An 11,559-nucleotide genomic window follows, 5' to 3' on the forward strand; every position below is an offset into this window, starting at 1 on the left:
AGGAAAGAAGATTCTAAGCTCAGATGCCATGATTTAACTTCAAGACGTCACCTGGGTCAATAAAAACCAACAAGTTGCATTTACAATTTTTTTTCATAATCGCCTGTTCACTTTGGCACCTGGCAGGAGGTAATAGTTATCAAAAGTAAGTATATATGTACTATTTATTGAATATTAAATTTAGTTCAGATTTAATTTGATGTGTGATGAAGAAATCATCAGCTTCTTTTTTCATTAGGAAGGATTCATACCCAGAGGTAAGTTAATGATTTTATTAAAGGATTGTGTCCATTTTTTCTTGTTTACAAACCAAAACTCTATTATCTATCTCAATATAAATAAAAAGTACAGATTTTTTTCTGTTTCTTTTATGCCACAAAAGAAAAAAACTAGATTATCTAAAAAGGTATTTTTTTTATTGTACTACTACTGATAGCAGAGCCATGTTGATCTAAAACAGTGCTAAAATTACGGAAGGTTTTCTGGATTACAGGTGGATTTACCGTCATGTAAAAGTAGGCGATTGCCTGGTTCCCCCAACAATCTTGGGGCTCCGAGCTGAACACGAACTGGACGCAGGATGGATCACATTTTAACCAGGAAGGTGTGGTCAGGGGTTCCAAAAATGCAATTTATTTAGTATTTTAATCATTTTTATCCTGAAAATCGGTGCATTTTGCGTATTTTGGTATATTGGAGAGGAGGACCCTAAAAAAACGGTTATCCATCATTGATAACCTTGACCACCCTCTCCACCTGATTTTAGACAAACCACGGAGCGCATTTTCCAAAAGTCTCAGACAACTTTACTGCTCAAAGGACGGCTACAAGAAATCCTTTCTTCCATATTCAAAAAGAGTATACAGTATAACACCTCATCACTATGTAACAAATAATTCCCCAACTGACTGTTGACATGACTGATAGTCATTACTGCCTTAAATTGCACACTACTTATATTACATGCAATACAATTTGCACACTTTGTTTTCTTGTATTCATCCGTATACCTTCTGTAAATAATGTCTCTCTTAATATCTTCTGTAAATAATGTCTAGTCGCTGCAACAGCCAAATAGGGATGAAAAAAGTATTTCTATTCTATTCTATTCTATTTCCCGTTCAATTTCAGCGCGAGCCGGCAAGCTCTACTGCACGGGAGATTACACAATTGCATGAGAAGTGGGTGATTTTCCTTTCAGTTTATTCAGCGTATGTTTAAAATATAAGCCTTTATTGTTATTTTTTAATACTTAACGTTATTATTACATGTCCCCCCTTTCTATTTGATTTTGGTAATGTATTTCACGTTTGTCGTTTATCTGGTGTTCAGATGTGACGGGAAGCTGCACTGAAAACACAGAAAGAGACAGGCAGGAAAACAGCTGTTTTTTTGTGATATTGATATAAAAATAATAGATAATTTGTTTTATAATTCGTATGCTTTGGGGAGAATTTGTAACAACAAATACTTGGATTAATCTCCGGTGTTATTTGATTTAAGGTTTATTCATACTTGTAAAAATGTATTTACAAGAACAGTTTTTTTTTTAAATCAAACCACCTTTTATTATTTTTCACAAGAGGATTATCTTACATTTTACCCCACCTACTTAGGAATAATAAAAAAATACAAGAACAATTTCCACTTTTGTTCGTGATAGCCAATTAAGTTATTCTAGAACTAAATTTCTTTCCTTCATTTTCGGATTTAATATAGTTAAAATTGTGTCAAAGTTGGATTTTCAGTCAAATTAAGAGCTAATAAATACTGGTTATTAATTAATCAATCAATCACTGGTTAATATAAAAGGGATTTTTTATTGGCTCTGTTTATGTTTAGATGACTTTTGGGATGGAACCTCATAACTATCTAGAAACACTAGAAGATATTAAATGATCATTTTAGGAGGATTTTTAAAAAGAGGTAAAAAATAAATAAATAATGAAGCAATAGTGGCTTTATAAAGAGGAAAAGACAACGAGAAAGCAAGAAATGTGTAAACCTGACATATTAAAGAAAAGATAGAAGACTGACATTTGTTCCTACTAGGAAGTGAGTGATTAATAAATGAATGTTTTCAACTAACTTGATGTTTTTCCATTATTAATTCACATCAAACACATTTCTTTGACATTTGTAATTTCAGTTTTTAACAAAACATTTGAATTACTGACATTTATGGTGTCTTTAAGTGGACCAGGAAGGAAGTTATTTGGCGTTTTACCCTAGGTAAGGACTTAAACAAAAATATTTCAACTGCTGTATAGGGCCTCATGATGTTGTTCGCCTAAGGCCCCCAAACTGCTAAGTCCACCACTGTTCTGGCTATCTCCTTCATGATAAAAAGGAAACTTTGAGGTCGATTAATATGCATTATATCTGTTAGGTTCACTCGTTTTGTTTGTTGTTTTTTTTCCCTACATCTGCTTTTTTCAGTTGATGTTCCTACAAAGCCAAAAGGCAAGATAAGGCTTAAATTGCAAAGCAGAAGCTGCTCAAGAGTGAAATGAAGTATACCTTGTTGATCATAAACTTGCTATGTCACTGGACCATTGTACTGAGGGAAACAGGAAGAAATCAGAAAGATCATTTGACTCCTAAATCAGCATTAATCATTGTACACCCAGTGACTCACTGACATTTTCTTCAAAGAAAAAAAAAATCACCAGTTAGTGGAAAAGATGATTAAAGTTAGCTATGTATTGCACAATTTAGCAGTTTTGGTTTTTACACATGCATGTTCAGCTGTCAGCGTTTCTCAAAAGCAAAAAAAAGACCAATAGTTTTTGTAATTGTGCAAAAACAGACTTTTTCAAATCTTTCATGTACACTGAGCGAAACTGCAACACCAAACTATGTTTTGTGAATTAATGTGAACTTTGTGAACTGGACTATTTGAGAAACTATTGTTCAAACATCCTATTGAATAAAAGATGTCATGATGTCACATTTAAGGAAATGTGTCTATTTTTAACCTACTGTTTCCACCTGTTTATTGTTTCTACTCAAAATAAATCAAATACTTCCAGGTTCATTCTGTATTACGTGAGTTTTAACCTGATAAAAAATTCAAGATCATTTTTATTTTCTGCATATTTTTAGATAATTATAACTGCAGGTTATAAATAAATTCTTTGAAGTAGTTGTGGTTAAACTTTTGTTAAGTCAGTCGCCGAACACATGATGTATTCCTGTTCTCTAATCTGCATTGACCTTTACTTTCGCTTACGTAGTTCCCCATTTGCGTCCTATAAAATGAGCGAGATCACACAGTCAAACCCTCTTTGACTGAAGTGAGGACACCATGACTGTGGTGAGTATTCTGCTCAATACTCAACTTCTGGTAGAGCTAGTAAAAGCTATTTTAAAAAGCAGTTATTTTTTAATACAATGGCATCAATTTTATGACATTTTTGTTACAATGAAAAGTATTACACACAGAATGTAGAAAGTGGGATTACCTCAGGATATACAGAAATGTGTGAAATTACACAGATTATGTCACTGTCAAAAGTTGAAAGAATATAAATGTAGACAAATATTTTGGAGTCATTTCCAACTACTTGCAAAAATGTATTATTATGAGACATTCTAATTTTTAGTCAAAACCATAGAGTAACTATTGAAGGATTATAGGAAAATGTCTCTAAAGAGTCTCATTGTTTCTTGTTTTAAAGCCGTTTTATTATTCCTGCACTTTCAACACAATAGTTGTCATCAAATAGATGCAGAAATGTGTTTTAAACCTCTGTCTTCTCTGTAGTTTTACCTGACAGTTCTGCTCCTGCTGCCTGCGCTCCTCTGTGAGGCTATCTCTGTGCACACCTACAAGCACCGCAATCCGTCCACCGGTGAAACCCTCACATGCAAAAAGTGTGAACCAGGAACATACATGGCAGCTCACTGCACAGCCACCACAGACACCAAGTGTTTGCCGTGTAGGGCAAACCACTACACCGCGCTGTGGAACTACCTGCCCAGATGTTTGTACTGCAACAACATCTGCACGCGGAACCAAGAGGTGGAGATACAGTGTTCTGCCACCAACAACAGGGTCTGCCGGTGCAAACAAGGTTACTACATGAAGGATGACTTCTGTATCAGCCATTCACAATGTGGCCCTGGACATGGAGTTCAGACCAAAGGTATCATTGCACCTAAGAGATACATCTCAAATATGCAAATTTATCAAAACAAATAAAAGGCTGAGAATAAAACTGGTGGTTCACAATTGCAAATGTATGTAGATAATTCATCCTAAAACACACAGAAGATAGTTTTTAAATTTACATTTTAAAATTCTCATTGACGTATTCATCTCAACTGTTTAATTTCAGATATATTTCCTGAAAATAAAGTTTTTCAATGAAGGCTTGTGTCCTTCTTTTACAGGTACCTCCAAACAGGATACTGTGTGTGAAAAATGCGCACATGGCTTCTTCTCCAGGTCCACATCCGCGCTGGATGTGTGCGTAAAGCATCAGGAGTGTGCAGATGGGCAGCTCCCGCTCTTCACTGGTTCTGTGTACCACGACGCACTGTGTGGCTCCTGCGAGGATCTTGCAAGTGATAGTAAGTACAGCGAGTGTTGAGAGACATTCACACATTTGTGAAAAGCGTTCAGGAACACACGTTTAGCCCACAGTGCTCACACCATCCAACCATCACTACCAAATCTGATGTACACCGGGCATGTGATGAGCATTCCATAACCTGCTAAACGTACATTTTTTAACACACTTCACATCGGACAAGCAGGAAGGGGGTGTCTTCTTCTTTTTCTACAGTTTACTAGAGCATGTCCACTATCTTCAGTTGGAAAAGATCGGAAGTGAATTGAATCTTCTTGAGTGCAAAAATCCAGATTTTTTTTGTTTTTTTCTCAGGTGAGACGCTGCGTAAATTCCTCTCAGCATACTTTGAAGAGCCCAGGCGCCATAATGGAAAAATGAAGAGATTTGTGGCAACGTAATGTTATCTTTTGTTTTTTATGCAATATTTTGTTTTCTTTCCCATTAATACCTAATAACTGTTTATTATTTTAATAGGTTTGTTCGTGAGTCTAGGAGAAAAAGTGGGTTGACTTTTTTCCAAAAGAAAGTGGGTCCTCTGGAGCGAATCAAAGCCTGGTTAGCCAACGCTCCAGCGGAGCAGCTCAGACTGGTCCCACAGATGCTAAGGAACTCCACGCTGACCTCCCTGGCCGACAAGATTGATAGAAGACTTCATGACATAATGAACCAAAGCCCCAACTGTAGCTTAATTTCTCCATAAAAAGTCCAGTTGTGTGATTTTTGGTCTACCTCTTTTTTGAGTGTGATACCTGAGCAGCTTATGAAATATTTGCTTTGAATGTTTTTAGTATCAGAAATAAAGGCATCGATGCAGTTGTTGAGTGTCATATTGGTAATTTAAGCCACCATGGAGGATGTTGTATCTTGACGTAAATATCCAACATTTGATCAAACTTCCCCCTCATTTTGTAATAAAAACTGTTTGTTCTACAGGCAATTACTGATGTGTGGGAGTATTTTGTTATTTTATAAAGATCAAGATGTGTTTATTTTAATATCCTATTTTATGATTGTAATAAAAACCTGCAAGTTATCTGACTTCTGAGTTGTGTCCGAATTCCCCTCTAATTACTATATAGTGCACAAGATAGTGCTTTCGCCATCTTCTAGTGCTGTCCAAATCTACTAACTCCAAATCGAGTGCACTCTAAATTTCCCAGAAGTCTTAGCGAAAGACTAGTGTGCATCGATGGTCACTTGATTAGCGAATTTAGACACAATGTATCGCGGTCGAACAATTTTTTAAATGTAATATTTGAATAAACCATCTACATTTTCACCATCAGAACACAGTAATAAATAAACATAGTTAAATGATCATAGTTATTCAATTCTCACTGTCTGAAATTGGTGACTACATATCTGTTCTTCTTCACTTTATCCCATTTTAGAGTCTTCACAGCAAATCTGCAACCATTGCTTTGCATCATTGGTTTGGTAGGGTTTTTATGGCAGATGACCTCCCTGATACAAACCTGTACTTGAAGGGCACAGGGACCCAGCAGGGATTGAACCCAGAGCTCTTGTTTGCTAGCCCTATACTTAGCCCACTGAGCCATCCAGCTGCTATAACTTCCTATCTGTTGTTTTGAAAAAAAAAACAAACAAAAGAAAAGTAGTGAGCATTGTGACCGAATTACCTTTAAAATGCAGGGCACTATATAGTCCCGCACTGAATAGTTTTTTAGTAGTTAGAACTTAGATCAAATGTCAGTAGTCCTGCCTGCAGAATGCTCCACAACTGCTACCCCAAGTTCCTATGCAAAGCAGAAGTTGAGAAATTTCTCTTTGAGTTGTGGGCTGGAATGTTGGCAGGGAGCAAGCTCTACTTCCCGTCATCCATGTATTAACAAGCTGTCCCACTAGCTTACAGTCCCTCACAACTCCAATCTAACATTACCTGTGCAACAAAAATGACGAGCTACAGTATATTGTAGCTATTCAGAGGTAAAGTTTTTAACCAGTTGCCAGTTTGGACGATGAAAATGAAGATGTCCATGACTATTTGTTTCTGAGTGGATGCATCGGATTCGAGTGGAGCAGGAAGCTTTTAGCCCATCCAATGTATTTTATACATAACAAGTGCTCTCTTTGTCCAACTGTATTTTCTTTTTATTATTCACATTATTTTGTATAAAGAAATACTCAGAAATGTAATCCTGTTGCATCAATTTTCAGGAGAGATACTTTGTTTTAAACTTAATTTTCCTTTTGTTTTTAATAAAACATGTTTTTTGTTAAAACTTCTGTTTAAAAATAATAGTTGAGCCAAGCACCCTTTGCCTATGAAAATTTGATAGCTTAATGTGAAGATTGTGAATGTCAAACTTGCTTTACAAAAGATATGGACAGAGACAGCATTCAAAATAGAGGAAACGTAAAATAAAAAATGGATGTTGATTGGGGCAAAAATATCATCCTAAATTTAAGTGACCAGCATCAATATTCAGATATCATCAGTCGTGTGTGTGTTTATACATTATTAGTTCTGATATTTGCTTATTTCTTCAGATTTTTAGCTCCTGAGGACCACCGAGGAAGCCACAGGAGTCGGGCTTTGATGAGGAGAGGGGAGATCCAGCTCCTGGATTTTTCTTTTGCAGGAGGATATTCTCCTGTCTACGAGCATTTATTAATTCATTTACTTCAGTTTGTTTTTATTGTTCTTTTTAACTGTTGATGTTCAGTTTTACTTGTTTGTGATAGCTGTTGTTGCTTTTCCTTGTTTTATTCAGCTCACCCTACATTATTCTAACAGGTCGTATAATGCTTGATGTTATTTGTACATATTTTAAATGCAATCAGCACAAAAACTGATGGAAATTCATGTCGACTACATGTAATACAGTGCGGCCAAGATGCACATTGCTGCATGTGTTTTACCTGCGCCCAAGACTAAATTTAGCTGTTGTAAAAAGAGGTATTTGTTGGTTTTTTTGGGGTATTTTAAAGAGTATTTGGAATGTTTACCAAGTGGCACAGCAGTAATTTAAGTGCCACTACTAAGCCACATATTCTCAGCTTTCAAATTAAAAGCGACCAAGACAAAAGTTCAGCACTGGCCGTATGCATTCAGAAATTGAAAAAGCTCAGATTAAATCCACTAATATGTTGATTCAAAAGATTAGTCTAATTAAGAGCAAACTGTCATCAGCTGTGGGAAATGTTGCTCAAAATGTTACTCCTCAAACCATAAATTTGGTCTCATTGGCACCTAGCAGGTGTTAATTTAATACCTTATCCTTGGAGTATTTTTCTTCCTCGTCTCTTCTTTTCTTTCTAAACGGAGCACCTGATGTTTCTTCTGATCTTTTGTCCATTTTTCACAACCTTGAGATTTTTCTGTCTGTCAAAAACCTGGAGTGAAGATGAGTGAGATGATGGAAACAAGTTCACTTTGATGCAGATTTGGTTCTATTATTTATTTAACTTTTCAAAAAATAAAAGTATTTATTTATTTATTTTTACATTTACATTTATGAATAGAGCAATTTTTCATTTAATTTATGAATAAAAACTACAAAAGCTGAAAACAACCTGCCCTACTTTTTTTTCCTGATAATGAGATCCACTTAAACAAATTTTATTTTCTTATGATAATGAGATAATGAAGAATACACTGTGGCATCCCTCTCTCCCTTTCCTGCACTGAGACACAGAAATGTTACCCTTTTTACTGTAAGTCTCTATACTTTGTGGTTAACAATAAAAACAGCCGAAGAAAACACTCCACTCAAGTTGATTTTTAGTCTAATTTTATTTATTTGTTGATCTATGCTGCTCAAACGTCAAATTCCATCTCATGTACCTGCCCCTGCTTTCTGTTGCCCTAAACCCCCCGAACAAATAGGATGAAATATAACTGCACTTTGTCACAAATGTCTTCGTCTTTCCAATACGTCGTCTGGACATATCAAAGTCCAGACGTCTCACCTGAAAAAAAAAAAAACAGAGAAAATCTGAGTCTTTGATTTATTGATTTGGTTTATTTCAAGCATGAATTGTAGACAATACAAGAAAAGAGTCACACAGATGTATCCAACTCATTACAAAAATAATAGATACATGGATTAAAACAAACGCACAAACAAAAACAAAGAAACACTTAAGTCACACTTGATTCATTAAAAATAGTAGATCTTTCCATGCAGGAAGATTCAGGAAACGTTCACTGGAGGCTTGGCAGTGAAATTAAGTTGATTCACACCATCACCACCATACGTTCAAGCAGCCACTTGTCATAAAAAGCCTAAGGTTCTGCATTCATAACTTATGCTTATGTATCTACGCACAATTTTTGGGCTCTAAGTACAAAATATATTCACTGAAGCGCACATTGAAACTAAATCTTTTAAACATGTATTAATTGAATTTGGTTTTGACTTTTCTTTTATGAACGGCGATTGCATTGATTTTCTTTTTTAAATGATTTTTGTAGTGTTTTAAGTGTTTAAAATAAATTAAAATTAAAAAGAAAAAAAAAACTTTGACCAATCCAAGACTGGGATTTGACAGTGAAATATGGATGGCGTCCCTTTAACTACACAGAAGGGACAACTGTTTGAAAATTGAAAATGGTGCAGAAATGAATACTTTTAGTTTGTGCCTGGCTTGAATTGTGAGACTCCAAATATTTCATAAACCGTAGAACTGTGGGGGAAAAAACCTGGAGATAGATTCAAGAGATGTCAAAATCTTCAAATCTCTTTCCAACATGTGCTAGTAAGCAGTAGAAAGAGGAAAAGAAGAAGAAGCCCCCTTCCTGTAAGCATGTAAGCACCATGGGCTAAACACATACCGGTATTCAGAATTGTGCGTTTTGCAAGTTCCTGAACATGCATCACATGCTCAATGTAGCTTAAAGCTACGTTCAGATTACCTTTAGCAACACACGTAAAAGTGAGTATTTACATCAGTTTGCAGGCTACAAAACATGTAGCCATTGAACATTCTTTAAAAGTTATCTCTATTTGAACTTTGACCAAACTGAGGCTCAGATTTGGTAGTGATGTTTAGATGGCTTCTCAGCTTCACCAGTGTGAACTGTGGACACTGAATATTTTTCACAAACACCCAGTGTGACCATATTTCAACACTCGCTGTACTTACTATCACTTGCAAGATCCTCGCAGGAGCCACACAGTGCGTCGTGGTACACAGGACCAGTGAAGAGCGGGAGCTGCCCATCTGCACACTCCTGATGCTTTACGCACACATCCAGCGCGGATGTGGACCTGGAGGAGAAGCCATGTGCGCATTTTTCACACACAGTATCCTGTTTGGAGGTACCTGTAAAAGAAGGACACAAGCTTTCATTGAAAAAGGTTATTTTCAGGAAATGTATCTCTGAAATTAAACAGTTGAGATTAATATGTCAATGAGAATTTTAAAATGTAAATTTAATAACTATCTTCTGTGTGTTTTAGGATGAATTATCTACATACATTTGCAATTGTGAACCACCAGTTGTATTCTCAGCCTTTTATTTGTTTTGATAAATTTGCATATTTGAGATGTATCTCTTAGGTGCAATGATACCTTTGGTCTGAACTCCATGTCCAGGGCCACATTGTGAATGGCTGATACAGAAGTCATCCTTCATGTAGTAACCTTGTTTGCACCGGCAGACCCTGTTGTTGGTGGCAGAACACTGTATCTCCACCTCTTGGTTCCGCGTGCAGATGTTGTTGCAGTACAAACATCTGGGCAGGTAGTTCCACAGCGCGGTGTAGTGGTTTGCCCTACACGGCAAACACTTGGTGTCTGTGGTGGCTGTGCAGTGAGCTGCCATGTATGTTCCTGGTTCACACTTCTTGCATGTGAGGATTTCACCAGTGGATGGATCGCAGTAGGTGGATACAGCATCCTCCTTACAGAGGAGCGCAGGCAGCAGGAGCAGAACTGCCAAAAAAAGCTGTAGAGAAGACCAAAGTTTAAAACACATTTCTGCAGCTAATTTATGCAGCAATATGTAGGGTGAAAAAAAAAAACTCTTTAAAACAAAGACAATGTGACTACTTAGGGGAATCTTCCTATAATCCCACAACAAATGTAAGATTTAACAACAGAGGTAGTCTCTATAGTTTTGACTTATATATATAAGTCATATATATAAGTATATATATATATATATATATATATACTCTTGCAACTTTTTAAATGTGTAAATGTGTTTTCAAAGATCGCTGGTGCAATTTTACTCATTTCTACTCATTTTTGTATTGTGAGGTATTTTTGTAATTTTCTTTAAATAATTTTCAATGCAACAAAAATGTCATTAAAATTGTTGCAATTTAATTAAAAACAACGTTTAAGCAAAGTTTTTACTAGCTGTACCAAAAATGTTTTGATTTGTCATAAATTGTTGAGCAGAATACTCACCACAGTCATGGTGTCTTCACTTCTGTCAAAGACTGTTTGACTGTGTGATCTCGTTCTTTTTTAAGACGCACATGGGGAAGTATGTAAGCGAAAGTAGAGGGTCAGTTTATTAGAAAACAGGAATAAACCATGTGTCTAGCGACTGACTTAACAAAAGTTTAACCACAACTATTCAAAGTATTTATTTATAACCTGCAGTAATAATTATCTAAAAATATTCAGAAAATAAAAATGATCTTGAATTTTTTATCAGGTTAAAACTCACGTAATACAGAATGAACCTGGAAGTATTTGATTTATTTTGTGTAGAAACAATAACCAGGTTGAAACAGCTGGTTAAAAATAGACACATTTCCTTAAATGTGACATCATGACATCTTTTATTCAATAGGATGTTTGAACAATAGTTTCTCAAATAGTCCAGTTCACAAAGTTCACATTAATTCACAAAACATAATTGGGCGTTGCAGTTTCACTCAGTGTACATGAAAGATTTGAAAAAGTCTGTTTTTGCACCGTTTGTGTGACAGAATGAAAGTCTTTATCTGAATGGGTTTGTATGATGGAGTGTGTGAGCTGCTGTTACAGTTGAATTGAGTAC

General features: G+C 35.8%; 2 protein-coding genes across 2 annotated transcripts; one reads left to right on the plus strand and one right to left on the minus strand.

The window, feature by feature from the left end:
• The first annotated feature begins 3,172 nt into the window (after positions 1 to 3,172).
• LOC112143580 (tumor necrosis factor receptor superfamily member 6B) lies at positions 3,173 to 5,514 on the plus strand. Its single transcript, XM_024267647.2, has 5 exons — positions 3,173 to 3,316; positions 3,767 to 4,148; positions 4,396 to 4,575; positions 4,890 to 4,971; positions 5,052 to 5,514. Exons 1-5 carry the CDS (start codon positions 3,308 to 3,310, stop codon positions 5,275 to 5,277), a joined length of 879 nt encoding a protein of 292 aa, XP_024123415.1. The 5' UTR covers positions 3,173 to 3,307; the 3' UTR covers positions 5,278 to 5,514.
• Positions 5,515 to 8,242: 2,728 nt separating this feature from the next.
• On the minus strand, positions 8,243 to 10,572 carry LOC112143581 (tumor necrosis factor receptor superfamily member 6B). Its single transcript, XM_024267648.2, has 3 exons — positions 10,116 to 10,572; positions 9,687 to 9,866; positions 8,243 to 8,510 (listed from the first exon to the last, which is right to left on the minus strand). Exons 1-3 carry the CDS (start codon positions 10,519 to 10,521, stop codon positions 8,491 to 8,493), a joined length of 606 nt encoding a protein of 201 aa, XP_024123416.2. The 5' UTR covers positions 10,522 to 10,572; the 3' UTR covers positions 8,243 to 8,490.
• Positions 10,573 to 11,559: the final 987 nt, after the last annotated feature.

Source organism: Oryzias melastigma, linkage group LG16 (genome assembly GCF_002922805.2).
Source record: "Oryzias melastigma strain HK-1 linkage group LG16, ASM292280v2, whole genome shotgun sequence".
NCBI lineage: Eukaryota > Metazoa > Chordata > Actinopteri > Beloniformes > Adrianichthyidae > Oryzias > Oryzias melastigma.

Coding starts and splice junctions, on each gene's coding strand:
- LOC112143580 (XM_024267647.2), top strand. Junction 4,149..4,395: donor ACATGGAGTTCAGACCAAAG/GTATCATTGCAC, acceptor CTTCTTTTACAG/GTACCTCCAAACAGGATACT. Junction 4,972..5,051: donor ATGAAGAGATTTGTGGCAAC/GTAATGTTATCT, acceptor TTATTTTAATAG/GTTTGTTCGTGAGTCTAGGA.
- LOC112143581 (XM_024267648.2), bottom strand. CDS start 10,521: ATGTGTTTTAAACTTTGGTCTTCTCTACAGCTTTTTTTGGCAGTTCTG. Junction 9,867..10,115: donor ACATGGAGTTCAGACCAAAG/GTATCATTGCAC, acceptor CTTCTTTTACAG/GTACCTCCAAACAGGATACT. Junction 8,511..9,686: donor CGAGGATCTTGCAAGTGATA/GTAAGTACAGCG, acceptor TTTTTTTTTCAG/GTGAGACGTCTGGACTTTGA.